We start from the raw sequence: 27,721 nt of genomic DNA on the forward strand, positions 1-27,721 counted from the left end.
AGCAGGAAGCAGCACACACACACACCCACACACACACACACACACACACACACACACACACAAGTCGCTACTCCGTCCAGGGTGGCTCAGCAACATGTTTACCTTCAGTCTGACTCTTGTGCGGCAGTAAGTGAAAAATTATTCCGTTTTAACGATAGCAACATTTTTACATTGCTTCTAAACATACCGGTTCTTTTGCCGACAAAGGTACCGATCTTAAATGTTAATGTGTTCAATCAAAATCTTAAATCTATCATGGTTTAAGAATGTTGACGTTAAAGTAGGGTTTTTGCCTTAAGCAAGCATGTTGAGTTAATTCAAGGTTGTTGTTGTTTTTTTGTTTTTGTTATTTCCTTGCAGTGGTGAGACGCCGTACAACAAAGACAAGCTGCTGCAAGGTACGACTTCTCGGTCCCCGTCTCCAGCGGTTTGCCCTGCTAGCAGGACCATTGACCATTGACAAAATCTCAATTTCAGGACAAGGGGTGGACACAGATCTGTCAGAAACCGGTATCAGGCAAGGTGAAGCTGTGGGCAAATACCTGAGAGACATCAGGTTCAACAACGTGTTCGTCAGCAACCTTCGACGAGCCATGCAGGTGACTGAGATTTCATTCCCAGACTTATTGGTGATGGGAGTCAGGAGACGGCAGGTGATCAAGATATGACCTGCAGTCGTCGGTGCATTGGGTGTTGGGTGGCCTTGAGCCACATATAATGATGATGAGGACTGCTGTTTTTGATCATCTTGACTAAAATATCACAGCTGTTATCCAGCATTCACATATTTTGTGTTTCTTCCTTATTGAGACAAACAAAGAAAATCACACCTATAATGAATGATCTACCCGTGACTGTTTTAAATACCAAAGTGAACTATGCACCGGCTGTTATCAGTCTCTCAGCTGCGCCACAAGCTTGTCATACTAACTGATTTCTGTAAATGTCCATGTGCAACCGGACCGTAGTGACAGCTCTTTTCCTCTTTGTTCCAAGTCTCAAACTCACCTCTTCATGTTGATTTGAAAAAAAACAGAAGCGTATGAACAACTGCCTGTGGCCTCTGAATCACTCGTTCCGGTAAACGGACTGAGACGAGTTTTTTGAGATCCTGCAAATAGATAAAGTTGTTAATTTTGTGTCTCCTCTTGTCAGACGGCTGAATTAATTCTGAAGAACAGTGCTCACTGCTCCGATGCTGAGATGGTTCTGGAGCCGCTACTCAGAGAAAGGGTAAGATATGGCAACCCCTTCCATTTGCTACTCCATCACATCTTGCACATTAATACTTTTCTCTCACTCCCTCTGTCATGCCCGTGTTATTGTCTTCCAGTGTTTTGGCATTGCTGAAGGCCGTCCCAAAGAGGACATGAAGAACATGGCCAATGCGAGTGGAATGGCATGTCGTGACTACACCCCTCCAGGAGGAGAGACTTTTGACCAGGTGAGTCATTTGAAAGAATTCCAAAAAGTGGTTTGACTCCAAGTCCCAAGTTTTTTTTTGCTGTACAATGCCACCATCTAGCGGTCGTTTAGGGTATCGTAGCCTCCAAAAGATATTTTCTGTTTTAAAATACAGGTTTTTGGGGGGGGGGTTTACGTTTTTTATACAGGTGAAGCTGCGATTCAAGAAATTTCTCAACGTCCTTTTTATTCGTATGGTGGAGGAACATGGCTGGTCGGCACCAGACAGCCCTGAAGGAGCAGTGGAAGCTGAGGAGGAGCTCCACTGTGGGCTGGCTGAGGACGGCCTGAACGGCGTGTCGGTCCACGCTCTGGCTGTGAGCCACGGCACTTACATGTGTGCTGCTGCAAAACATCTGCTTGAGGACTCAAGTTGCTCCATTCCTGCCGGAGCGAAGGTGTCCCGCCTCACGGCACCGGTTCCAAACACGGGCATCAGCCGCTTCATTTTCACCCTGAAAAAGTGTGAGTCGGGTCCGCAACTCGCAGACGTTCGCTGCGTCTTCACCAACAGGAAGGATCACTTGGAAACACTCAAAGCTGCTGAGCACTAACGATAATTCTGGGACGCCGACCCCAGTAATAGAAATGCATCAGATGCACAGTGTTGTCCTTAATTATTTGCTGTGGATTTTTCTTTTTAAAAAGTGCAATACTCTATTTAATGGGATTGTCATACCCACTGGTGGCAGGTTAGCAGTTTTATTGCACAAGATTTTTTTTAAAAGAAAATGTACACATTAAGTTGTAGTCACAACGATATAATGCAATTATCAAATATATAAACATAATGACTAAAGATGATGTGATGCAACGAGTGTGGTACCTGTTAGTGTTTGCACCCAAATAAGGATCATTTCAGTTCAAAATAAGTAAATTTAATTAATTTCATTTGTCTTTACTATGTTTTATGAATGTTTTTTTCTTCAGTAAACATGCTTTTTTTTTTCTTTCAGGCAGTTATTACCTCAGACGAGTATCTCCTTTTTCCTCGTTCATTTATTTTAGTGTGTTGTTTGACTGATTTAAATGGAATACTTATTTAATACCTTGGACAGTGTATGGCAGATGGGGAAACAAGTATTAATCTTCAACCTCGCTATTGCCATTTTATGACATTTATCCTCATTTCAAGACTAGTCTGTACGCCGAGTGAGCACACTGGTATTCTGTGTACAGTCAACTGCTAGAGTCTAGACGGAAAAAATACTCCATTTTAAAGGGACCTATCATTGTTTTTATGTTGTCTTATCACAGTCATCCACTGTATGTGACGTGCCTATTATTTCCATTGTTCATCTGCAGATTTAAATGAATAAAACAGCAATGCACAATCATCTACATCTTTCTTTTATTCTAAATTCAAGCAACACGCCATCTGAGACTCCCAAACTCGTACATTCAACAAACATTTACCTGGAGAATATGTACAGGCAAGTGGAAAGCAAACGTCATAAATACCATAAATAATGACAAAGGAATGGACTTAAATAAATAAATACTCTTTGGGACTGATTTTCCTGTTTGCTGGTGGTGGCCAGCACCTTTGAGGAAAAAAAAAATATCACTTCCACATTTGATATGATCCTCTGTTTACCCCGTTGTATTCGCTCAAGTCAAGATTCAAGGTCAGTATGGATCACGGAGTGGGAAGATTCTGCTGGGAGTGCCAATGGGGCTTGACTGTGTTTATAAAAAAATATATATGTTAAACCTAGTTAATGTGGGTTTTTAAAATGTGCACAAAGAAATTAATCTCCTCGGTTGTTTTCCACACATCAGCAGTTTGGTCTTTGAGAGGTAGGCTAAGATGTTGCCATGACACAAATGTCACTTTAGCATGTGGGTTTCTCAGTCCAGGTGTAAAAAAAAAAAACTCAATGAGACTTCTGATGGTATCCCTATGAAAATGAGTCAATCAGGAAGGAGCCACTAAATTAGGTTTCTTGCCGCAGAAGGGAAAGAATACAATTGCATAAAAAGCACCAATGATTGGATAAGAAAGCAACTCTCTTGATTTGAAACGGGTATAAATTAAAGAAAAAATAATCATGAAATGTCTGGGAGGGTTTAATACTGTAGATGGTGCAAAAAAGGGGGGCTGTAAGTCAAGTCTGTAGATGCATGAGCAGTGTAAAAACATTTCTTTACAAAAAAAAAAAGAACACGTACAAATGGTGTAAGAATGATCTCTTTTTACCAAACTAAAGCCTAGTGTTTATGCATCTCTACCTCCCATATGGAGGAAAAAAAAGGAAAGCTAACCTCACTCTTAATATGTTAACCAAACGGACCAGGCGCCACCATAAGTCACCCCATGGTCCCGCTGTTCCGAGGGCTGGCAGGGATGGACGAGTGCGCGTTCCAGGGGTCGTGGGCGTTCGGGGCCAGCTGGATCTCCCGGGACACGTTGCGCCCGTCGTCTCCCACCTCCACCTCGGTTTCCAGCTCCAGCTCCAGCTCCACGTCGTCCTCCTGCAGGGCCCTGGAGTCCGAACCCTCCTCGGCGCGGCCCACGAAGACGCTGTGCGGGTCGGAGGGGTCCACCGGAACCTGGTTGCGCTTCTCTCTGTGCAGCAGGAGGCGCTCCAGCGGCACCGTGTTCTTCTTGGGCAGGAAGAGCGAGGTCTGCGGCACGTTCTGGCCCGCCGCGTACACCTGCCGAGAGCCCTCCAGGTTAAACAGGATGCCGGTCCGGCACGAGTAGTAGACGTCCCGGTTGTTCTCCAGCAGCTTGTGACTGAACAAACAGTCGTCTCTCAGACAGATGGGCTGAAAAAGAAAAGGGTTGAGTCAATCAAATAAAGGCCAAAATAAGATTTTTTTTATTATTATTTTTATTATTATTATTATTATTATTAATAATAATAATAATAATAATAATAATAATAATAATAATAATACATTTTATTTATTTTTTTTATTTATTTATTTATTTATTTTTTTTATTTTTTTAACAAATCATGAAAATCCATCCAAAATCTTAATAAACCCAGTTTATCACGGCGGTTCAGTATTGTTTTGATGCTGCGTTGGTCGTGTTGACGAACTGTACTGAAACGATTTGAACCAGAAATAACCTTTCACTTTTTTCGCAACGGTGATACGAGAACACGAGAATTCGGTGTTTGAAAAGTTCGCAATGAGAAAGGTCGAAAAGTAAACTTTGAACGGCGGCATTTGTTAAAGTTGCCATCCGGTTGCACTTTGCATAATTAAAAAAAACAAATAAACAGAATCAAACAACATGTCGCGGCAGAAACCCTGTGCGTAAAATTGGATTTCCTTCGAAAATGCGATGCGCAAATCTGCCGGGTGGTGAAGAGGCGTGCAGTAAATCGGGTAAAGTGATGATACCAAGTGGTGGGGTCAAACAGTCTCGACTCACAGAGCTGAACGGGGTTCCCTCCAGGTCCATACACAGGTACCGGCTGCTTTTGACGCCAAGGATGGCAATGCGCTCCCTGGTCTCGGCTTTCAGTGAGATCACACCTGCAGGAGACAGAGACACTTATCACGTTGTCACTCCAGCGCTGCCACATCTGAACTGCGTCCACGAGAGGGAGGCGAACTTACTGTAGGAGCTCCTGGCCGTGGTTTTGCGCACGGTGCCGTCCAGGCGGATCTCCAGGTAGAAGTTGTTCAGGTCCGTGGACGTCTGCAGGTGGACGTACCTCCTCGGGTTCCCCCAGTTGGAGCCAACCAACGGCGACGGGTTCGGAGCCGTCTGGCCGAGGTGGAAGCCCTGGAGGACGGCGAGCAGCAGCGCCAGCAGGGCGTCTCTCATCCCGAGTCTCCTGTTTACGTCCATCACGGAGCAAAAAGCGACGCTTTCCCCGCTGCGACTTTTCAGATGCTCTGTTGTCCCGGAGTTTGGAGACAGTTCCTATTTAAAGCCAGCCGAGTGCCACTCCTGCTCACATCCTCGGCGTAAAAAAAGGAGAGGAAAAAAAAAAAAGGAAACTCGCCCCCAAAGCAGATGTGCGGCTTTCTGCAGCGGAAGGGCCACATCCACCTCTGTCTGTTTACTTCGATAATCTTGGTCAAGACTGGACGCTTATTTTTGGTGACAAGTCTCGACTCACCTTCAGAATTATTCTAAGACCACATCCTAATGCGCCACTGGTTCAAATAGTGTTGCTGTTGTTTACGTAAGACAATAAGAAAACAAAACTACTAAGGGATATAGAATGGGGAATTCATACCACAGTGATAATTATGATTTTGTTTTTAGTTAAAAAATATAAAACATATACAGTATATTATATTTTAGATTGGTTTGTTGAAATGAATGAGATGGCGTCTCTAAAAACTTGACGCACAGTGATCTGAACTCAAAGCCTCTTCAGCTTGCCGTCATCGCATCCCAGGCTTTTATCATTTGACCAGCAGAGGGAGCCATTACCCCGTTTAGGATTGATTTACTTGAGGCCTCGGTCTTTTGAGACTTTCTTGAGGATGTTTTCGATGATGTGATTTCAGGAGGGCGAATTCGTGAAACTCCAAACATTTAAACTAAAGGAAATGAAACTCGGAATTTCAACACATTTTAAATGGAGTATTTGCATATATTGTCAGGTACTCTTAACACATTTTGAAACGTTTCGTGCAGCTGTTAAATATTGTCTTCTCACTATTGCTCATCATCTAAACAGGATCAAAAGACTGTTTCTTTTTTTTAAAAAAACAAAACAAAACAAACGTTTATTGTTTTTTTTAAGGAAGACAGTAGACTGCTGTGCACAGCACATACGTACAAAAATAAAAGGAACAAACTTCAGTATCCTTACTCTGCACTCGTCTTTTTTCCCCCCAGAAAGAAAATGGATGAAGCAAGTTTATCTTCATTTACACTCATCAGTGAACCCAAACTAATGTTGAGGGTGAGGTATATAAGAGCAGAGATGAGAACGAGGAGGAGCAGAGTGGAGACTCTGTCCCTTTAAAAAAAAAAAAAAAAAAAAAAGAGGCTTACTCTTAAATATATAAACGCATGAAGGACAACTTTACAGGAGCATGGTGTTCAGACATGATCAAGACTGTGAAAAATGACAGAATCCCCACCGAAACTTGAATAAAGCGTGACAAAAAAAATAAAAGAGCCGAAAAGAACTTCAGAGAAATCTGGATTTTCTTTTGTTTTGTTTTGGTTTTTTGGTCAAAGCCAAACTAGCATATTTATCAACACAAGTCTTATGTGAGCTCCATTTCTGAATGAAAGGACACGATGAGAATCTTAAAACACTATCATTAAGGTGCTGCTGGAGACACGCTGCAGACATCACGGGTGTGCAGAGGATGAAATGTTAAAACTTGGATTTTCAGAAGAAGTCTAAAAGGGGCCACCAGACCAAAAAAAAAAAAAAAAGATCAGCGGAGCCGTGCACAGCAGCAACAGGTGTTTTTCTTTATGCTTGAGCCAAGTTTGCTCTGACGTTTTAGAGCTTTGGCAAAACTAAAATGTCGGCCTAAGATTGATGGGCCCATCGGAAAAATACCACTGTGGATGTATTCTGTTGGTTGAGGCGAGCAGCAGGCGATTGTGCGTGCGTGCAGAGCCGTGCAGAGCAGCAGCAGTGAGGCTCCTCTCACCACACACTGCAGAGAGCAGCACGGAGCAGAGGAGGAAGGGCTTCACAGATTCAGGACCAGGGACTTTCCACGTAATCCTCTCCACCTCGCTGAACAAGATACTGGAGATTCTCCGTTTGACGGAAGCGGACCTGTTGGCCGCCGGGGTCGAGGCCGAGCGCGGCGGCCGACCGTGACCTTGAACTAAAACGGAGAGGAGGAAGCCACTCCTGGGTTACAGCCGGAATCCCGAGGTCCCCGCTTGCAGCAGGTGAGCAGTCTAGGGTGATCGAGGGGGGGCGGTGGATGGTGGTTGGTGGTTGGTGGTTGGATGGTTTGGGATTGGGGGAGGAAGGGGGGCACATTGGCAAGAGGTGCTGCAGCGGGCTGCCTGTCATCCTGGCAGATATACATCCTCCAAATGGACGGGGGGGGGCTTAAGGTAGAACAAAGGCAGCGGCTCGGCTTCCTCGCATAAGTCTTTCCTGGATTTAAATACTCCTGCTTCCTCTTTTAACACAAGAGTGATGGAGGTGGGTGTGTAGGAGGGGGTGGGGTGGTGGCTGACGCTCGCTCACTCGCTCGCTCGCCTGGCGGCAGCAGCGTAGCCCTTCGCACCGGAGACGAGCACGTCGAAAACGGAGGACGTTCAAAACCCTCCTTCGCCCCTTTAAAGCGCTGGCCAACCCACTTTCCTTCAAGTCTTTCCCTTCCACGCTATCGACTCGTCTGCAATTACATTTCACAGTCTCCGCCTCCAGCTCCCAACACCGTGCTGCCACTGCAGTGCCGCTGCTGCCGCTGCTGCTGCTGCAGAGCAAAGCAGGCAAGCTGGGGGTCGGCCCAGGCCGCGTGCACACTCCACCGAACACACACACACACACACACACACACACACACACACACGCAGAAATGACGAAGGATGGATCAAGGTAACGATCCTAACCCCAAACATTTTGGCACCATCATCGATGGTTGAATGTGCAACCTGGACACTTTTTTTTGTAAAAAAAGAAAAAAAAGAAGAAAAAAAAATCAAAACTTTAGCAGCATTAGAAGCTCCTGATTCTTCATTTTCCTTTTCAACTATTTACACATCCCCCCCCCCCTCGACCCCCCCACCCTCCCTCCCCCGAAACCACCGTAAACCGTTGCTATTTTTGAACAGTAGGACATCATTTTTCAAGCAGCGGCTGAAGCTTTTGTCTCGAGACAATGTGCAGCTGCGGCTCGCAAATCTTGTGCAGGGTGCCGGGTCAGGAAAGGCTCTCCATGCGTCATCTAGGTAGGTAGGTTCGCTGTTGCTGCACCCTGCTGTGCGCTGCGCGGCCAAAAACCCCGCGCCTCCGCTATGGCCGACCGCTATCCGGTCGCCGGCCACAGATTGTATATTACTTAATTGATCTAATTTGAGAAAAGAAAATAAACCAGAAATAGTCAAAGCCTCCCCCCCGCCCTCCCCCACCCCACCCATCCGCCGCCTCCGAGGCCTTCTCCGGAGTGTCAGTCCTATTTCTGACTCCGGCAGGTGTCGCTTACATGCAAGCTTAAAGGGGGCCACGAGTAGGGGAGGGGGGCGGAGTTGGGAAGGGGTGTGGGTCGCGGAAACCAAGAAACCCAAGGCACCTTCAAGTCGTGCAGCAAAGGTAGTGCATTTAAGTCCCCCCCCCTCGAAATCCGGCTGTGGCACATCGACGGCTGAGCGGCGAGTTGCCAGGCGTCAGAACTGTAAAACCGAGCAGGTCGTCGTCCATGCATCCGTCAATCAAGCGTGTCAAGTGATTCTTTGAGGTAATAAAAGAAAGTGTCGGAAGGCGTGGGCCCAAGATTAAAACAGCGAACGGTTCTAACCAGTGTACATTTAGTTTACGTGCAATAAAATGCCACGTGTGACACTTTCACTGCGGGTGTGCACATTACAAAAAAAACCAAAAACACTTCATTTGTCACCTCTGATGAATGCAAAACTGTCGTGCACGATTTGGGCAGGTGCACCCCTCAATATGTGGACTGCAACCAAATTAAACTGGCGGGAAAGTGCGCAATTTTGGGGACGCATCATCGAATTCACCTTTTGAAAGAAACAAACACACAAACAAAAAAGCAAAGACAGCGTGCAGCTCATCTTCCGTGAAGGAAGCGACGCGTCGTTCAGCAAGCACCAGGGTGAAAGAGAGACGGGGGTGGGGGGAGGAAAAGGCCTCGGCTCCGTGGAAACGATAAGCAGCACTGAACACATAGAAACGTGGCTATCCAAATATACATAAACACATATGTAGATAGAGATATAAACAGAATAAATATATATGCGTCTTCTCTCTCGCAGTCCGTCCGTCTGTGAGCGTGTCACGACGATTGCATTTTCGTTCAATCCAATTACCTGGAAGAAGGTCCGCGTGTGGAAGGGGGTTGGTTGGGGGGAAGGGGGGGCGGGGCGCCACTCGCCGGCAGCCTCTCAGAGGCGCGGCAGGAAGTGTGTGACAGTCATGGCGGTGGTGGCCCGGTTGCCCTTCTTCACGCGGCCGTGCTTGCTGAGGGCGACGTAGAAGCCCTTGTAAACAAAAGACTCGTAGGCGTTGTAGTTGTTGGGCAGCAGAGTCTCCCTGAACTTGCACTCGTCCACGAAGGCCCTCTGCAACACAGGAAACCGGGGAGGGGGGGGGGGGGGCAGAGGGAGGAAGTGAGCAGGGCGGAGGGGTGGACAAGCGGGACGACCCGCGACGCCGCGCGCACGGCCGACTTCCACGTGACCTTTAACTCTGGCACACGGCTCGCCTTCAAAGCATGCTCCGAGGGAAACAGGAGGAGGTGGCATGTCGCCGCAGAGAGAAACACAGATACTGCAACACCACCCCCACCCCCTCCCCTAACCCCCCACCCCCACCGTCCAGCAGTCGGCAAAGTCAACGTTTCACAGCGTCCAAAAGACATCTCACATGCACGACTGGGTTGAATTCATAAAGGTTTGTGCCCAGGCTGTCGCCGCTGTTGGCGTCAGAAACGATTCACTGAGGTTCAACTGGAAACACTCCTGAAACACTCGCTTCTCGAATCACCACTTCCTGCTGATTCAACAGGTGAAAATGAGCAGGTGCATTTTTAGCATTACAGCGTTAAGCTCCGGGCTCGTTGGACCGGCATGAAGCAGAAGAGCCTTCCGGGGAATATTCAGCTCAATGTGAAATATTGAACTCCTACCCACTTCCTGTTTAATCCTCTTGTATCTTTAGCAGCATGACTGGACAGTATTTTATGCCCTGAGTGTTTGCTCTTTGGTGTTCTTCCGAACCGATACAATTAGGTTTGGCATTTTTGAGACGTTTTGAAAATGTGTCGCGGAGAACTTGTGGAGATTGTACTTGACAGTGCTGACAAATAGAGGCAGAATTGGGGACATTTTTTTTTTCACTTTTTACACATATTGAAGAAAAGGGGAATGAAAAAATAAAATGAAATGAAAAAAATCTTTTCAGAAGGCCTCTGCTGCATTTCCACCCAAGCAAAAGAGATCCAACTTTGCACATGAAGTTGGATCTCTTTCAACGTGCTTTAATGGATGCATGATCATTATGCTGTGCAGCGGTGGAATTGATGCGTGCGTGCGTGCGTGCGTGCGTGCGTGCCCCAGGAGAGGGGAAAAAAAACGTACCGAGCCGTACAGCCTCCCCCTGCTGTTCATTGCGACAAACAGCTCGCTCCGGACGCCGTACAAGCTGATGACACCTCGGTCCACGGCGGAGATCTCCAACAGACCTGAGCGCGCGCGCGCACGTGCACGCACACACAGAGAGAAGAGAGAGAGAGTTAGAGGTGAACTGTGTCAGCGTCCCCACTGCGTCGGCGGGGGGGGGGGGGGGGGGGGGGGGGGGGGGGAGTGGTGGACAAAGTCGCCGCGTAATGCAGCAGTGATGGGTGTAGCCTTGCAGGTGCATTGCGACTGGGTGATGATGCGCCCCCCCCCCCCGCTCCATCCATCCACCCCCCGCCATCCCTCCCTCTCAGCTCAATTAAGGTGTCTTTTCTTCTCTTTCTACTCTCGCGGGGCAGGAGCAGCGCAGTTTACGGCGGCCTGAGCAAGAGTGTGTGACTGCGAGTGTGTCCGTCCTGCTGCAGCGGGGTAAAAATAAGCGAGCGTCTAAAATCGGGTGCAGGCATTCATGTCATGTTTTTGGTTTTGGAGTTGGGGGGTGGGATACTTGGCAGTGCACGGATGCGCGCCTCAGCACACTGTTTTTGCTCTTGGGAAACTTTCAACCGCGCCGACGGCTTATTAAATATCATGCAAGCGCAGTGACCCACTCTGATCTGATTTCTTTTTCTTTCTTTTTTTTTTTTTTTACCCACTCATAAGGTGTTTTTTTTTTTTTTTTTTTCCCCCAACTCTTTTCAGGGCACTTTGCGCCGGATGTTGCAACTCACTGTATTGGTTCTCACTGTGCACGCCGCCTATCGTGCCATCCGGGAGCACCTGCAGGTGAAACCCAATGCCCACGTTGCAGTAGAGGCGCCGCACTCTCTTGATGCCCAGCAAGTAGTCTCTCTCCCAGTTCAGCTGCGCGTTGCCGCCGCTGATCCCCAGGTAGGAGCGGGAGAACAGGGTCTCCCACCTCCTCTCCAGCAGCGACGTGGCGTTAGTCCTGCCCGGCAGCGGGAGCGACGACACGACCCCCCACAATGAAGTCCACAGTACGAGAAGTGCCAGTGTCCAGTGCGTCCTGGCCCCGCCGGACATGCTGTCGAGGCACCTTTGCGCAGCGGCCACGCACTTCGCCGTCGGTGCACGTGGTCAGCAGAGGCAGCTGGCCTAGAAACGCAACTCTCCCGACTTGTTGTCCCTTGGCATGGTGCTGCTGGCGAAGGCTCGTGTCGGGATCAAAGCAGATCAAGGCCCCATAGCCCGAGGTCTGTGCGGCAGCAGAGGGACGGAGCGCGGCGGCGGAGCTTGGACCGGTGCCGCTGGCGATGATCATCTTTCGCCCGCTCCGCGCCTCCGTCACAGGCAACGCCGGCCGTGGAGTGGTGGTTGTGGTGGTGGCGGTGGCGGTGGCGGCGGCGGCGGTGCGCGTTCGGGGGCAAGAGACAGCGGCTCACCTTGCGCGACTGTCACATCCTAGAATGACATCACTGTGACTTCACCGCTGCGCCCCCTCATCCAAAGTAGTAGACGGGCGGAGGAGGAGAGAGTTGCAGGACCCCCCCACCCTCGGCGGCAGCCGCTCTGATAGGACTGATTGAGGCTGCTGCACCTTCACATCAGCCTCTGGCAAGTGCAAGTGCGGGAGGCGGGGAGTTTCCTGCCGTGCTTTTCAAAATAAAACTTCAATTAGTCTCCAAAGCGTTCAAATCAGAATCCCACATTGCAGCCTCAGCGTTATCTGATCCCCGTTTATCAGTCCAGTCACCTGTGTGGCAGCTGCAAAACGTGGGTGAATCGCTCAGAAGAAAACGGCAGTTCTTGTTGGCACTCCGTTTACGGCCTCCCTTCAAGCGTTCCCATCCGTTCTCCTCTGTCAAAGTCGCAGCTGGGCGCTCCCATTCTGCAGGCGGAGCCGCGGGCCAGGTGGGATACGTGCTGTGTGTCAATGTCAGATTCCAATGTCAACATTGATATTTCAAGGACACACTTTAAATAAAACAACACCAATAATGATTGCTAAAAGTTTAAAATTATTTGCAAATAAGATGATATTGTGTGCCTTATTTAATTTCCCTATCACAAAATACATGTAAACTGTAGAGAGACACTCTGTTAAGCCAAAGAAAAGTTGTGATTGGAGCAGCTTTTATTCTGAAGATGCGTAACCCATTTTTGGAGTCTTCCTCTGGCAGATACTCGCTGACCTGATGCAGCACATGGGAGTCCTCAGAGGTGTGTGTGTGTGGGTGTGTGGGTGTGTGTGTGTGTGTGTGTGTGTGTGTGTGTGTGTGTGCGTGCGTGCCAGACTTTCATTCCCGTTGAGCAATCACGGGATGGATAGAAGGTGAGATGGACGGATGGATACAGTGTCCGGGACCCAAATCGGGACGGCGGTCATGTGTCGTGGCGTCCTGCGACCTTATTTAGAGGGAAGGTGTAAAAAGAGTCACAAGCAGCAGGACGGCAAACAGCGAATCCCGTCTGTCACTCGCTTCTCTGTTTGTCCAGGAAGTTTACATAAGCAAAACATTTTGCCCGCTCATGTTGCGCATTATTATTATTCCGAGCGGCACACGCTGCATCTCGGATTAATTCCCCCTTCGCGTGAATCGAATGCGCGGCGTGGTTCTGAAGTTACATTAAGCAGAGGGCTATAAATATAAAATAGTTGGTCAGGCGCTGCAGCCAGTGGTCATACGGGTGCTTAACTTCTAGATGGAACTTTCCCTTTTAAAATTCCGGCCGTGTGTTTCCTCCCCATGCAGTTTTTTTTTTTTTTTGCTTTTGTGTTCATGCAGCTTGACAAACAGCATCCAATCCTGAGCCCAGACTGCACCGGGCTTGCCCTCCTTTTACACGCCTTCTGCCTCCCCGCGCTGTCGGCCTCGGAGATGAAGACTTGGGGGAATTCCGAGTGCGTCACACGGCACCAGAAGCAGGGGGCCCCGAGGTGCTGCGGCCCGGCTCCTCACGCTGGCAACCGGAGAGGACAAACATCAGCGGAAAGACGAGCCTCGGCGGACGAGACGGGAAGGACAACATTTGAAATGTCCCGCATTGTGAAAGAGGTGGAAAGGACACAAACGTGACGGGAGAGGCCGAGTGTTTGGGCTGATGGTTGTTAGTCACGAGCTTGGTGGAGATATTCAGGAGCAACAAATTGTTAGTCAGCATATTTAGCTCATCCTATTTGACCCCCAGTGAAGCGTTGAACTGAGAATTTTAACATAACGCCGGCTTTTTTGTTGCGTGATCACAGGAGAGGATTCCCAAACGAGGATCAAAAAAATTTACCGTTGGATTTGAAAAGTTATTCCCGCACGTCGCAGAGCGAAGCGCCCCGTGCAGCTAATTAACTAGACGGCCTCCTGATCTGCTGCGTAAGCGCGTGGCAATGCAGTCGGAGGCAGCCGGCAGCCTGAATAGACAAAAGCAGCCGGTTATCGATGGATCAGTGCAGAGTGGCCATTTAACGAGACAGCAGCGGAGGCGGGAGATTAATTCAGTTAATACCGACGCGGTGGCAGAATGCCGAGGCTGCTGTTCTTGGGGGGGAAACCTTTCAAAAAGACGCAACAAGAAAGGTCACCGGGGAACAGCCATCTGGAATAAATTCTGCTATATGAAGCCACTAATTCAGAAATATGTACGTGCCTGTGTTGCATATTAATTTGAGGTGACTGGGGGCCGTACGTGCCAAACTCTTGAAATTTCAAACACTTCGAGTCAGGGAAAAATAATTTTGCTTTTAGTTGTTTCACGTTTTCATCGATCCTTTAACCATGGCATGATGTCACTGTGCTATTTTTAGAACAACGCTGTATAAAATCAAAATTGTCTGCAGCCCGACGGTGAATGGAGAAAAGTCTATCACTTCAAGTGCTTTAAGTGCAACAGCAGCCAGCGGTGGTCGAAATTAGCCTTTTGTGATGTCACAAAGGGGATTGATTCAAAGCTTGTGAAACCAGGTCAAGTGTTGACTCCACTTTCCGTTCTTCACTTTGCACACATCCACACACATGCAGGGGCCAGAAAAGCAGTAACATTAGCAGAAATCTAAAAAAAAAACAAAAAACAGCATTTTTGCAGGAGGTCATAAACAGAGGGCTTACTTTAAATGTTTGCATTGATTAATGATACAAGGCTGCTCCTCTGGACCATGACGACAGGTCCAATATTCAAAGTATTTAAAGTAATTAAAAGTAGCACCCAAATGACGACCCTGACACTTAGAGTTTAACTTCTCGCTAACCCTAACCCAAAGTCCAAATATGTATTTTTTTTGATTTCGCAACTAGTTCCTTAAATAATTGCTGCAGCCCCCCCAACTGGAACAAGGGGAGTGCAAACTACATAAACTGAGCACCAGTCACATAACAAGCAAATGCACAAATGCGGAAACTTGGCCCACATACCACGGCAGATTGACTTTGCTGCACGCAGCCATAAAAAATAAAAAAAACACTCGAGCAGAAACTCGTCGAGTAAAAAGTGTCTGCACTTTGCTTTGATCAGGGCAGCTGTCTTTGTCGCTATTGCAGAGTCTGTTCAGTCAGACAATGGACTAGCGGGGATAGCCGCGCAAACGACTTTTGTGCATATTAGCGAAGTGCAAGTAACCGGATACAGGGGGCGGCAAAGCTCTTTCAATTACGGCTGCATTAGCGCGGCGCTCAAAAGATGAGACCGGGACAACAGCTGGGGAAGACGAAGGGATTCCTCCAGGGGTGACGTCACAGAGAGGAAATCTCTCCTGGCTCGATGGTAAAAGTAGGAATGAAGTCACGCACCTCAACGAGCGAAAAAACAAATTCCGTTGTCCAAGCAACACTGAAACTCCACCATGACCGTGGTTACAAATACAGAGCATCTCCCTCCAATGCGAAATGAACTATTGCAACTGTGAAACATCTGGGAACCTGTGCCCCCTCTGGTGCAGACATGCAACAACAGAAAATCAACTTCTTGGAAAGTGCGAAGCTGCAAGTCTGTCACATGTCACAGCAGCCTTTGCGCTTTGGTATGAATGCAGAGATGAAAGGATGCAACTTTCGGACTTGATTAAATTGATAAATAATGCAATAAAGACAAAAAACAATAATTGGTGGCTACAACATAGCACTGTAGATATTTGCACTGGAACATTGAGTTGAAACGTGGAGACAGAGAGAGCCACAGGCCACAGGAAACTTTCAGTTATTTAGAACTTTATTTAGAACTAAAAGTTCCAGATAAAAATTGACTTGCTTGTCAATACTGCCAATACCTGCCTTTATATTGTGGCTTCTGTATCATCACTCATCACACCGGTGCGTCCAACCAAGTTGAGCTTAACACACCAACCCCAGTTCACTTACTATACAAGTAATCATCTTGTGCATTTTGACTTGACATTATAATTTTTTTTTTACCAACAGCATTATGTAAAACACTAGCAAAGGAGAGCAAGGCCCATATTTTTTGCTGATGCGGCTATGCATAATTCAGCAGGCAAATTCTAAAAGAAATAAATAAATAACCTGTGTGGACTTTTGCTCTATACCTCCACAATCACGGCACGACAAGGGAGACGGCAGGCAACGAATCCGCAGGGACCCAAAAACTGACACGCCATAACGCCAGAGCACAGGAGGGACCCAAAAATATGGCAGGAAACCTGTTATCTTATTATTGCCTTGTGGCTGCACCGGCAAGACAAAGAGCGGCCTGTCAAGGGGTAAGTGGTCCCGGTAAAAATATCTTTTCAAGGGTAACGCTTGTGCACTTTGCAGGGACGGATGTGTGCTGCTATATCGGGCGAGTGAGCGGTGACTAAGGGGAAATGCGGCGAGGCCGGTGTGACTTTTACGCTGATTAGAAGCGCCAAACAATGATGCAGCTATTTTTTTTTAATTAATGAATTTTATACTTATTTATTGCCCAATGTCCTGGAGATACACTGGAGGCCATTAAAGCAGAGTGAAGAGCTGCCCTGCCTGGAGTTCTGCTGGGTCAGAATGTTGTTATTATCCATCTAATGGACTATAAATAGTGGCACCATCTTTGGATAGATTTAAGATAGCTGGCCAATAAATTTGAGCAGTTCTAAAAAAGTGATGGTATTTGCTGAATTTCAGCAACAATCAGATGAGGGATGACTTACTAAAAAAAAAGAAAGAAAAAGCAACTTCGAAAAGTTACGAGCCCCCGAAAAACCTTCAATCAGAACACAAAAGTTTGGAGCTGGAAAAAAAAAATTCATCCAGTACACAAACTTTGTTAAGCAAAAACTGAGAGCGACCGCCGCAGGACCCAACCTCCATAAACAGGAGGAAGGGCCTCCAATCGATCCTCATTTCGAGCCAGTAATCACATTTTGTCCCCGGAGAGCTGAAGGAGGTGAAAACGGCCATCAAACTGCTCCATGAGCCGAGTGTGTTGAGCTGTCGGCACTGTGATGTCGACGCCATCGGCAGTGTTGCCCACTGTGTGTAAAATACAAGTGTGTGTAAGAAAATGACACAAAAAAAGTTTGGCTGCGTGCGTCCATTTCTCGTTTCACTCAAACCCCAAGAAGAAGATTTAGAGCTTTGACCTCAGCTTGCTTTGAGGAGCATTTCGACAATACTCTTCAGAAAACAGCTGTTGAGAGCAGGAAGAGCCCGTGAAAGCGTCTTCTTCTGTGGTGTTCACCCTCTCATGTACCTCTCACCTCCTTGTCAATCCTGGACAAAAGCTGACTGGTTGTGGAAACCGCGTCAAAATTACGAGTAACCCCCCGAACCAGCTGCAATGCAACATCGACGAGCTGACCTCGCTTCTTTGTCATTAATATCACAAATGACAGACGCTTTAGAGGAAACTCAGGTCCAAGCTCCAACATTTTCCCCTCCGAGGAGAAAGAGAGACAGAAAAATTAAAGAACCCCCTGACAGTTCCATCCGTCCGTGAGAGCAGGAAGGAAGCTCTGTTTACGTGGCTGCCACGCTCGAAAGTCAGCCGCTTTGGTTTATGGCTGCAGGAAGGAGATGGAGATCAGAAGAGCGTCAGCTGCTGAGTCGGCAGCCGATCCCTTCCTTGGCTCCTCTTCCCTCTCTCCCAGGAACCCAACACCCGGGCCAGGCCACCGGAACCGGCCGGGGGAATGCCAGGAATCCTCTCGACACATTCGTTCGCCGCTTAGCGAGTTCTCACCCCCCTACGGGGATGTGAAGAGCGCCGCCGGGCGCCGCCGATGCGACCACCTCAGTGTGCGGCGGCGACGGGCGAAGGCCGGCCGTAAAGGTGCGTCGAGGCAATTTGGGCCGATGGGAAGATCGGAGTGCCAGGAATGGCCCACCGCTGAGAGGGAGTGAGAGAGGGAGTGAGTCATCCTGGACGGAGCCGCTGTCGCTCAGCCAGCACAACAAAGATTAGATCATTTATTTTTGTCACGGCCCCCAAGGCGGATGAAACCCAAACCGTCCCCCCGCCTCTCGTGGAGCCGATCAAAGGTTCTGGGCCGCCGGTTGTCCTGGAAGGGGAGCGGCGCGTGCGCCCGCCGAGGGGCCGATCCAAAAGAATCAGGAGGCAGGTCGCAAGATCTACACCGAAACGCTTCTAAATCTGCAGGCCTGGCAGTAACCTGGCACGTCCACACCCCCAGAGTCCAACATGGCGGCCCACTCATTTCAATGCAGTTGCTCGCCCAGCGCAGATGCCGAAAACGTTTTTGACTTCCGCCTTAATGGGCCCGTAGAGCATGCACAGTAGCATCACTTCCTATCATGCCTCTGTAACTCACATGAGCTATTTGGCTGGAGAACGTCACTTACAGACACGTCAGGACGCAGCCAATCAGAACGAGCTGAGACACAGCAGCACGTATGCCGTCATGATGTCACTCTGGGAATAAACTCTTTTCGAGTGATTTTCTGGCTCTTTTCTCTCTCTTTTTTAAACGACTAGAAGACCATAGGTGAAAAATCTACATTAGAAAGATTTGCTATTAATCACGTTTTAGGTCACAGTCGCCCTGTCAGCTGTTTTCAAGGCTTTTATTTTTTTTTATTGCGGCCGCAGGACTTTTTTTTTTTTTTTTTTTTTTTGCTGCAGTACCTCGAGTGACCACTGAGAAGAATCGGCGCGTCCCAGCGATTGTCACAGGATGGGAAATTTGTTCTGCGCATTTGACCCATCATCCCCTGAAGGAGAGCGGTGGACAGCAAGCGGGCACGCCTGACCAAAACCTCTTTCTAAATCCTCTGGATTTATCTGGAGCATCCGTGTGGTGGAGAGCCCGCAGAGGGCATTTGGGAGAGGGGAGGACGGGAGGCAAAACCACCAGAGTTGGACCAATCCAATCCCTTGCTGCACGATGCTAGTTTGCTAGCTGCTATGAACCGCAGCGTTTAGCGGAACTCCCCCCCCCCCCCCCCCCCCCCCCATGTCCGCCAGGAAAGGCCTCCAGCGCCACCTTGTGTGTACTTTCAGCAAATTATTTGACATTATTTACAACATGCAGCGACAACCTCCTGGAGCCTTGCATCCTTTTATTCGTGAGGTGGTGGAATTTTCCAGGCAGCCGACGGCAAGACGGATGTAAAATAGCATTCACGTACAATATTGGATTGTAGCCCAACAGCTTGTGTAATCAGAGGATCGATATGTTTCCCCGTCGAGTTATATTTTGTATTGACTCACTGTGTCCTTTTTACTTTAATTGCACTTATACAAAAGTGCACCAATTAAAAATATGTCAATCAAAACGAGCTGCAAGGTGGAAAGTTTTTAAGAAAAGAAAAGAAAAGAAAAGTGAACTTGGTGCTGAACGGCGTCAAACTGCTCAAAGTTGGACACAGACTTGCCCTGGAGACTGAGTAGCGCTCCAGAGTTACATGTGGACGTCGCCCTCTGGCGTCAAACAGACGTCAAGACATCCCAAGCGGCTGCCGAAGGGAAGAGTCACGGACTGCATTGCAGCAGCGGCCAGAATCAATGTCACTTCACTTTGAATAAAACATGTGGGAAGTTATTGGATTAGGAGTCTTCTGCAGAATGTCTCACAGCATTTGACTTTGACTCGTTTTTTGGAACCACACCAATGGAACCACACAGATGCTCAGCCAAGCATTGTTTGAACTGTGCACAGCAACCGCATTGCAGGTAGTGTCTGTCAGGGCATCCTTTTATTTGATTAAAGCCTCTCACAAAAGGTTAGAACTATAAAAAGCCAACTTATTCTCTCTCTCTGCGTCCATGGTGAGCAAACCAGGATCTCCGCCTGCTGTCTCCTCAAGGCATTCAATAGTTTAGCAGATTCTTCATCCTGACGCTGTCAAATAAATTAAAAAAGAAAAGAAAGAGGGCACTAATCTGTTCAGGATGAGTCAGCGTACGGGAATGTTTTGCTGTTTTGCTCCAGACGGGCAATTACCAAACTGGGGTCAGGTCACCGACAGGGTTCACTGATAAATATGAAAAGGTCACCAGAGGGTCAAAGAGAGCGCTCTTGGACTTTTCGCCGATCTAACACAAAGCAGGTGCACAAAAGAGGTTTTGTGACGCGATATGATCTGTATATTACCCAAAATGCACCTCGACATCCTCAAGGTCCCGTTAAAAGGTCCTTAAATTTCACTTTACCAGCGTTTTCAAATAATAATGGCCTGATACGGAAAAAGTTCATTCTTCGTACGACTTTTAGCTTATTCTGAAAATCAGATGTGAGAGCCCGTTGTGACATCACAAATGGCACTCATGCAGTTTTCGTCCCCTTACAAAACATGAAAAAGTCCAGCAAAGCCTCAGCTTTTAGCAGACAGCACTTCCTCTTCCACGAACGCACTTCTCGGCCTCAGTTCGTGCACCCAGGAGCCTGCACTTCCTCACTTCCGGGAAAAAAAAAAAAAAAATCTCTTTTGTAATTGTTCCTCTCCGGTCTCTCATCCTCGCATCCTTGCAATTAGCGTTGCGTCTGCCACATGTGTACTCCCCAAAAAGAAATTACAGAAAAAAAAAGGAAAATAAAAAGCGAAAAGCATGCATTTCAGGGGGGGGTTGGGGTTGTTGAAAACAAACTCCGGAAGCCACCGGCCGACAGATCTGTCTGCCCACTCTGGTTTCGCCCGCGGCCGCTGCGGCCGTGCTGTGGGTGCCGCTGGCCTGCCTGCAGGGCCATTTCTAGGTTACGACAACAAGCGCCGCGGTGACTCTGCAACAGCCGGATATCCGACGACACTTGCACATATTTAGCTCGAGGCTTGCAAATAAGCGCGGCTGCGCCCCCGGGCAGGGAGGCCGCATTTCTCTCAATGACAGAGCGTTTTGTCCCCATCGGGCTGAAAGTGCAGTGGACAGGGAGTGAGGGGTTGGGGTGGGGGCAGTCGGAGCAGAGCGGCTCAGGTTTCCACGGCACACTGGCCGCTTTCCCGGGCGCTCGGCGATCCTCTGCTCCGTGCACACTGCCGCCGAGAGGGTCTTGAAACTTTCCTTTTGCGCAGAATGTAAACAACAACAACAGTCGCAGTCGCCGCCTGCGGAACAACCATACAAGGACAGAGAGGGAGAGAGAGAGAGAGAGCGAGCCACACAAATTACCAGTCGGAGCATAATGATGGCATTCACATCAGTGGTCGAGGAGGCCTCCTGACCACATCCAACTGAGGCGCTCGGTGAAGACGGCCGATGACCTCATGGCTGCCGACTGGGCCGGCGGACCCAGCTTAACAGTCGGCCGGCTCGACTGCAAGCGACGCGGCCCACACTCACAGATCCGGTGGATGAAGGAACTCTGGCGGGCGACGGTCGCTGCCGGGGCGGCTTCGTCTCACCAAGTCCATCCATCCATCCATCTTCAATACCTGCTTCTTCCCAAGGTCAGGTCTGGTGGAGCCTCTCCCAGCTGTCACAGGGCGAAGGCAGGGTGACACCCTGGACAAGTCGTCATTCATCGCAGGGCCACATAGGAGACAACCAACCATTCGCACTCACATACACACCTACGGACAACTTAGCGTTTCCGATTCACCTCACATGCATGTTTTTGGACTGTGGGAAGAAGGCGGAGAACCCGCAGAGAACCCACGCGGACACAGAGAGAACATGCAAACTCCACACAGAAAGGCCCCAGGCCCGGATTTGAACCTACGACCTTCTTGCTGTGAGGCGGCAGCGCTAACCACCGTGTCGGCCCCCTTTCACCGAGTCCACGAAAGCAAAAAAGATAAAGATGTAGGTCTGCAGGAAAGACACGGCAAAGACGTCTGCCTGTTAAAGAACGAATGTGTTGCAGCGGCTCAGAGGGACTTTGGCCCGACGCTGACGTCAACATTTAGAACGTCTGCAAGGTGCCCTTTGACCTTAAGACGCCGCTGCATCGTACGCACCTGCTTTTTGATCAGCGTCGATCGATCGTAGAAGAAGAGTGGATCAGATCACGATTCAAGCACGGGCCCGAGACAGGCAGATGCAAATGAGGCGTCCACACACCAGGGAGGAAATAAAGTCTCCATATAGCTTCCTTACGCAAGCCTTGAAGGCACATAGGGAGAATCGTGTGGAAAACATATAAATCTTAAGACACGTGCAAATGAGTAAATATTTTTAACCTTTGAGTGTTTGTGCCGTCTGCGTTTGTGCAGAGCTGTAATTTCTGCTCTAACTTCGGTCAAGTGCATAAATTTCCTTCTGTTCTCAGCTCGCAGTCACGTGCATTTGTTTTGGAGCATAGCACTCAGGAGTGGGGGCAGGCAGTGCGGCAGATCTGGTTCCGTTTCTCTATTACATGAAAAACGCAGAGGGGAATATATAGCATGGCGGGAGATGTACAAGAAGTTCAGGAGCTACTTTAAGGGTTGTTTTGAAAAAAAATAATTTAAATAAAATTACCTGCGTCCCCCACAGCTGTTGTAACACAACGTCTGGGAGACGATGAAAACATTTCCATGCACGATTGGCCGCTTGATGTTGTGACCGCACTGTTTGCATGACTGGATTTGATATTTTAGTCGTGGCTGTAGGCAGCGCTGGGGGAGTGGAGGAATGTGTGACCACAGGGCCCTTTGGCCCCCACGGCTGCACGTCTTCCTCTCTTGTCTGGGCCCCAAGACATGGGCCATCGCACCACTCAGCGTCTAGTCCAGGTCTGCGCTGTGTGACAAACCGCAGCCGACAGCCACCCACTCGCAGAGCAGAAAATGACAACCTTGGGGACGGCCGCTGCCCTCTCAAACGACCAGTGAAAGCGGAGCATTTTCCCCTTTTGGCGCACTTCAGACAGGGCCGTGATTGCCTCCGCCCTGAGAGTGGGCGAGTGTGCGGCAGAGAACATGTCATGTACATGTCAATCAAGAGCAACAGAGAGCCTGTACCTCTGTCACCAGACTCTGAAGTAGCCGGACTCCTACTGCCATCTGCTGGACTCCTGGCTGACGAAGAGAGTCGGCGTCAGCGGCATCATCTGCCAAGAGATACCCTCACTTATTATTTTTTTTTCTTTGTTTAATCGGGAAGTTCCATTTAAAATCCTGGTGAATAATATTCAAGGGCTACGTTGAAATGCTAGTTAAAGCCACTGCAATCATCTCCACGGTCTACAAACTCTGCAATGACATCCTTGACAGTTTAAAAGCTTGCTGATTATTATTTTTTTTTAACATTTGTTTTACACCTCAGACACACCCACATGTCCACTCGAGCAAATTGGGTTTGGAAAATAAATAAGTGCTTCTGAGTGTTGCTCAGAGAAGATATCCAAAGATAACAGCTGGACAGACAAGAGGAACACCCTTATTTGACAAATATCTTAATGCTGGCAGCTTAACTGGTGAATGTGCCATAGATTAACACTACACACAGTTGGTTTTACAGATGCAAGCGCGTGTTTACATTGGTCGACCACGTTCATTTGTACTCGGTGTGCTCCCCAGTGTGCCCAGTTGGAGAACGTGGCCAATCAATTACCCACATATTAAAGTTATTATTGAAGTTGGCCAAAGTTTGATTGAAAACTCTGGGCCTGCTCTACAAACAGAAGACGGATGTCTCATTCTACCGATAAATAGCTCACAGTACAGTGAGAAAATAGAATGACGTGCTTTCAAAAAGCGCACGCGAGTTACTGACCACGATTTGTAATGCGACGTCCGTTTAACCGTTCCCACTCCAGCGAGTAAAGGAGCCCTTGTATTAACAGATATCACAAGTTGAACATTAAGTTAAGTTCAAGTTCAAGCGAGACATCGTAATCGCATTTTAGGTATAAATTGTTATTTTGTTTTAGAACGAAATGCGGGGGGGAAAAAACACCTTACCTGTGTTCCCCGCCCGTATCCAGACACCACCACCAGGCGGCAGCAATGAGCCGTGGTTGAGCTTGGTCTACCCTACCAGAGAGGGGGAAGAAATGAACTTCCTGTTTTCGTCAGAACAAAACGTCACAAGAGAGCCATTCGGGCGGGCTCCTTGAATACACGAACGGGCTCTGTTGGCTTTTAGAAAATGATTTGTAAATTGGATTATTAGCTCACATTTCGTATCTTATTTACTGTTGTTAGCGTTTTGGAATGCATTGCGAGAAAGGAAGTAGAGCTAATTCCGCATAGAAAACGTTAATCTACTTGTAACACAGCTAGGTAACTTAACATTAGACCTGAAGGCTTCATCACATACACGGAATGGATCGGCCATCGAGGTAATCACCAGCTCTGGTCTCCGCTTTCTTTCACAATGTCTTCACCGGCCGAATCTCAACGCTTTGTTCTGTACCGACAGGAAAACAAAGGCGGTAGATTACTGCGAAGCCAAGGACGTAGATGATGGTGAGACAACGTTCCTCTGGCACAACTCGACAATGTCCTGGTTTTGCGGGGTTTTTTTTAGAGACTGAGTCTTGATGTAAACATACTGAGATCATAAAGTATGTTTGAGTGAACTTCGAGTATCATATGATGTTCTTTTCTTACACTCTCCACCTGTGCCGTGACAGAGGATGATTTTGCCTTTGTCAAGGCACCACCGAGCAAGAAAGCTCGGGAGGAAAAGAACAAACAGGAGCACAAGAAATCATCACACAGCTCCTCCAGTCATGATGAGTCCAGTTTGTATTCCCAAGTGAACCAGAAGAGCAGGTAGTGAACAGAACAAAGTGACGCAACCGGGCATGCAAGGAACACGATGGTGGAAATACTGTTGATAACTTCACATGAAATGTGTCTGACAGAGTACCACTGGATGAGAGGCTGCACGGGAGAGACCTGGAAGCAGCCATTGTGCTGTCACTGCTGAACACTGAAGCAAGGCCAAAGGAGCACGCTTCTCAAGGTGTTTATTGGATGTGCAACTTGTCCTTCAATTCATTTTTACAGTTTGTTGAAATTAGCGTGTTTACATTTCCACATATATACATATCCAGGAGTTGCACAGGCTCGAGTTGTGGTGGATGAAAACACAGATCCAGCGTCTCTGAACTTGTCAAACTGCAGCGTGGATGGTGTGAAACTAGGTAAATGTTTCCTGTTTTTGATTCTCGCAGCCCACCTTTTTATGCACATTTTTCACTTAACGCCATCGGTCTTGTCCAGAAAATGTACAGAAAGCTTTGTGCCGCTGATCAATGTATTTCCTGCAGGCCTAGATACAATTTGGTCAGAAAAGGACAGAGAAAGAAAGGCTTCAGCAAAAGCTACACAGGATACAGAGAAGGAAAAGACACAGAGGAAATTACCCACAGATGACGATGACGACTACAAGCCCAAACTGACACCAGGTTGACATTCCTCTGTCCAGATATCTTGCAACTGTTGTGGAAAGTGTAAGGCATAATTTATTTCTCTTTCTCTCAAGATTCAGAGAGTGACGATGATTACAGTGAAGCACCTGAGAGTGAGGACGAAGAATTCAAAGTGACAAAAGCCAGCAAAAAAGAAAAAAAGGGGAAAGCAACCAAGAACGTGAAAGCTAAACACACTCCTGTCTCCAAAAAGGACAAACCAGCTCCAAAAGCATCAAAGTCAAAATCACAGCCAGCAGGTTTGTTGTTCAAGTTGAAATCAGATTTCTTTTTTTTCTCTTTTTTTTTTTACGTGGTTGTGGTTTATTTTGGTATGAAGGAGAGCGTCTTTATCTGCCAGCAGCTTCCACACCTGTGAGAAGTCCCCCAACAGCCAAACTTGCACCGAAAAGACCCGCCCTGTCCTCCGTTGTCTCCACACCCAGACCAGCGTCCTCCCTGAGCCCGGCAGCTGGCAGGGTGCCCAAGTGGACTCCACCAGGTCCGTAGCCTCTCAATGGCATCAACCAATAAATTTTTTTTAAAAAGTCTTCTTGTTTAGAGACATCAGTGAATTGAACACTGTTTTTAGTTTCTTGAATTTTTATTTATTTATTTTTTTCAATGCTTTTTCAGGTCAAATTGGCCGGAGTCCCACCTCATCCACGGTTCCAGCTGTCAAGTCTCCGGGTCAGGGTCTCCGACTTGGACTGTCCCGCCTGATCCGGGTTAAACCTCTTCACCCAAGCGTCGCAAGTCAGTGATGGAGCCATTGCCTGCCAGCTTCTGTCCTTTAAGAGAAAAGTCATGCTTGATTTGCATGCCTTATTTTAATGCAAATCAAATCCTCTCTCTGGGGTAACCGATATTTTCACAAGGTCCCTTCAGCCGCAGGCACGCAAACAGATCACCACCCTTTCTTAAATGGAACATCTATTGGGCGTGCTGTATTTACTTTGGAGTCATGTCTATATTAGCTCAACATAGTGATGGCTTTTATTTTGACATGCTGTCACATTTTCTTGTCTTCTTTTAAATGTGCACAATGATGTATATTATGTAAATATTTGTAGAATAAAATTTGAGAGTATCCCACAACGTGTTGTTGTGATTCCGTCAGCATGGCTAAGATATTTGTGCGGTTGTTGACTTTAATATCGGATTAACTCAAACCAAACGTGAAATTCGGCCACTTGATTATTCCAACAGTATCAAAGAGAGTTCGACTTTCCACAGAGTTGAAAGCACCCACCTCTCCTTGAAACAAGCTTGCGCTGGCGGTGCTGGAACTTGGATCCTCTATTGTTCCTATTAAAGTCACATCCGTACACGGGCTGAGGCACCCTGATCATTTGCTAATTCTTTGGCTAGTTTTACCGTACATGCAAACCAGACCATTGACAATTTTGTTGATATTTCTTAAATCTGCACCTCTGTTCTGCAAGCAGTATTTGCAGTAACCAACTGTGAGTATGTATTCGCCTCCAGACACAAGTCGTAAAATGAATGCGGTTGGTTGGCAAAAGAAAAATCAGTGGCTCAGTAATTTGTAGATGGTTTGGATTCTACGGTGCAGAAGCCCCAGCCGCATGGCATCCACAACTTGAAAAAAATTATCTGAGCACTTTATTTTGTTATTTCTTTATATATAAGTGCTGCCCTTGCTAGGGTTTGTCATATTTTGCTCTTTTATAATGTTCCTTATTTGCATCTGCGGATTTCTTAGAAAGGAGAAGAAAATATTTAATTTGATTTTAATAAGCCATTTATAGTTGTCAAACTTTAAAAAAAAATTGATATTGTACTTTTCTCACAAATATATTTATTTCAGAAAAAGATTGGATTACTTTACAGGCTATTTTTACTTAAATGTGCACCTTACAGAGCTTTGATTTGTTTTGTTTGTTTGTTTGTTTGTTTTTAAACAGTATTTATGTTTAAATGTTATTGTTTTTTGAACAGCTGAGCATTTACCCATGAACCAGGTGAAGAAACCTATTTGTTATTTTTTATTAATTTGATTTTGTACCTGTTGACTGAAAAACCGGTTTCAAAACTGCTTTGATTTTGACTGAACATTTGCTCTCAACTTGCAAAATAAAATATCATGATATATATTGTTGTATATTGATATTGAGCCTAAATATCACAGGATATGATTTTTAGTCCATATCGCCCAACCCAAGCACCTTGGGTTACTGCGAAAGTGCCTGAAAGTGCAGTCCATTTACCACCACATTAAAATAGACAGTGCATGTGAGAGGGCATGACACACAGGGCCAATCTGGTGTTTGCTTTATTGGCTGCATGTGTGTTTAAAG

General features: G+C 47.4%; 4 protein-coding genes and 1 long non-coding RNA gene across 5 annotated transcripts; 3 read left to right on the plus strand and 2 right to left on the minus strand.

The window, feature by feature from the left end:
• Positions 1-2,098, plus strand: tigarb (TP53 induced glycolysis regulatory phosphatase b). The gene is made up of 6 exons (XM_076030060.1): positions 1-126; positions 361-398; positions 478-599; positions 1,156-1,233; positions 1,334-1,444; positions 1,614-2,098. Exons 1-6 carry the CDS (start codon positions 95-97, stop codon positions 2,016-2,018), a joined length of 786 nt encoding a protein of 261 aa, XP_075886175.1. The 5' UTR covers positions 1-94; the 3' UTR covers positions 2,019-2,098.
• Positions 2,099-2,798: 700 nt separating this feature from the next.
• fgf23 (fibroblast growth factor 23) lies at positions 2,799-7,605 on the minus strand. The gene is made up of 3 exons (XM_076030059.1): positions 5,041-7,605; positions 4,853-4,956; positions 2,799-4,236 (listed from the first exon to the last, which is right to left on the minus strand). The coding sequence occupies exons 1-3, from the start codon at positions 5,273-5,275 to the stop codon at positions 3,775-3,777; spliced, it is 801 nt and encodes a 266-aa protein (XP_075886174.1). The 5' UTR covers positions 5,276-7,605; the 3' UTR covers positions 2,799-3,774.
• Positions 7,606-8,854: 1,249 nt separating this feature from the next.
• Positions 8,855-12,371, minus strand: LOC142890790 (fibroblast growth factor 6-like). The gene is made up of 3 exons (XM_076030061.1): positions 11,455-12,371; positions 10,685-10,788; positions 8,855-9,667 (listed from the first exon to the last, which is right to left on the minus strand). Exons 1-3 carry the CDS (start codon positions 11,765-11,767, stop codon positions 9,491-9,493), a joined length of 594 nt encoding a protein of 197 aa, XP_075886176.1. The 5' UTR covers positions 11,768-12,371; the 3' UTR covers positions 8,855-9,490.
• Positions 12,372-12,454: 83 nt separating this feature from the next.
• LOC142890791 (uncharacterized) lies at positions 12,455-14,729 on the plus strand. The gene is made up of 3 exons (XR_012927122.1): positions 12,455-12,595; positions 12,865-12,904; positions 13,471-14,729. It is a non-coding gene; the product is annotated as an uncharacterized LOC142890791 (long non-coding RNA).
• A 9,326-nt stretch (positions 14,730-24,055) lies between these two features.
• Positions 24,056-26,498, plus strand: rad51ap1 (RAD51 associated protein 1). The gene is made up of 9 exons (XM_076030062.1): positions 24,056-24,323; positions 24,404-24,450; positions 24,618-24,759; positions 24,852-24,952; positions 25,044-25,133; positions 25,260-25,397; positions 25,475-25,660; positions 25,765-25,902; positions 26,037-26,498. The coding sequence occupies exons 1-9, from the start codon at positions 24,307-24,309 to the stop codon at positions 26,162-26,164; spliced, it is 987 nt and encodes a 328-aa protein (XP_075886177.1). The 5' UTR covers positions 24,056-24,306; the 3' UTR covers positions 26,165-26,498.
• The last annotated feature ends 1,223 nt before the right edge of the window (positions 26,499-27,721 follow it).

The sequence above is a fragment of the Nelusetta ayraudi genome, unplaced genomic scaffold (assembly GCF_046127955.1).
Source record: "Nelusetta ayraudi isolate G7.1 ecotype Tasmania unplaced genomic scaffold, CSIRO-AGI_Nayr_v1 ptg000027l, whole genome shotgun sequence".
In the NCBI taxonomy this organism is placed as follows: domain Eukaryota; kingdom Metazoa; phylum Chordata; class Actinopteri; order Tetraodontiformes; family Monacanthidae; genus Nelusetta; species Nelusetta ayraudi.

What these genes read in the sequence shown, in the direction of transcription:
- tigarb (XM_076030060.1), top strand. Translation starts at nt 95, where the DNA reads ATGTTTACCTTCAGTCTGACTCTTGTGCGGCA. An exon ending in AGTCTGACTCTTGTGCGGCA is followed by an intron (nt 127 to 360) that starts GTAAGTGAAAAA and finishes ATTTCCTTGCAG; the next exon opens with TGGTGAGACGCCGTACAACA. An exon ending in ACCTTCGACGAGCCATGCAG is followed by an intron (nt 600 to 1,155) that starts GTGACTGAGATT and finishes TCCTCTTGTCAG; the next exon opens with ACGGCTGAATTAATTCTGAA.
- fgf23 (XM_076030059.1), bottom strand. Translation starts at nt 5,275, where the DNA reads ATGGACGTAAACAGGAGACTCGGGATGAGAGACGCCCTGCTGGCGCTG. An exon ending in CACGGCCAGGAGCTCCTACA is followed by an intron (nt 4,957 to 5,040) that starts GTAAGTTCGCCT and finishes TGTCTCCTGCAG; the next exon opens with GTGTGATCTCACTGAAAGCC. An exon ending in AGGGAACCCCGTTCAGCTCT is followed by an intron (nt 4,237 to 4,852) that starts GTGAGTCGAGAC and finishes TTTCTTTTTCAG; the next exon opens with CCCATCTGTCTGAGAGACGA.
- LOC142890790 (XM_076030061.1), bottom strand. Translation starts at nt 11,767, where the DNA reads ATGTCCGGCGGGGCCAGGACGCACTGGACACTGGCACTTCTCGTACTG. An exon ending in GCACAGTGAGAACCAATACA is followed by an intron (nt 10,789 to 11,454) that starts GTGAGTTGCAAC and finishes GCGCGCGCTCAG; the next exon opens with GTCTGTTGGAGATCTCCGCC. An exon ending in GGGGGAGGCTGTACGGCTCG is followed by an intron (nt 9,668 to 10,684) that starts GTACGTTTTTTT and finishes CCTGTGTTGCAG; the next exon opens with AGGGCCTTCGTGGACGAGTG.
- rad51ap1 (XM_076030062.1), top strand. An exon ending in CAAGTGAACCAGAAGAGCAG is followed by an intron (nt 24,760 to 24,851) that starts GTAGTGAACAGA and finishes TGTGTCTGACAG; the next exon opens with AGTACCACTGGATGAGAGGC. An exon ending in GTCAAAATCACAGCCAGCAG is followed by an intron (nt 25,661 to 25,764) that starts GTTTGTTGTTCA and finishes ATCTGCCAGCAG; the next exon opens with CTTCCACACCTGTGAGAAGT.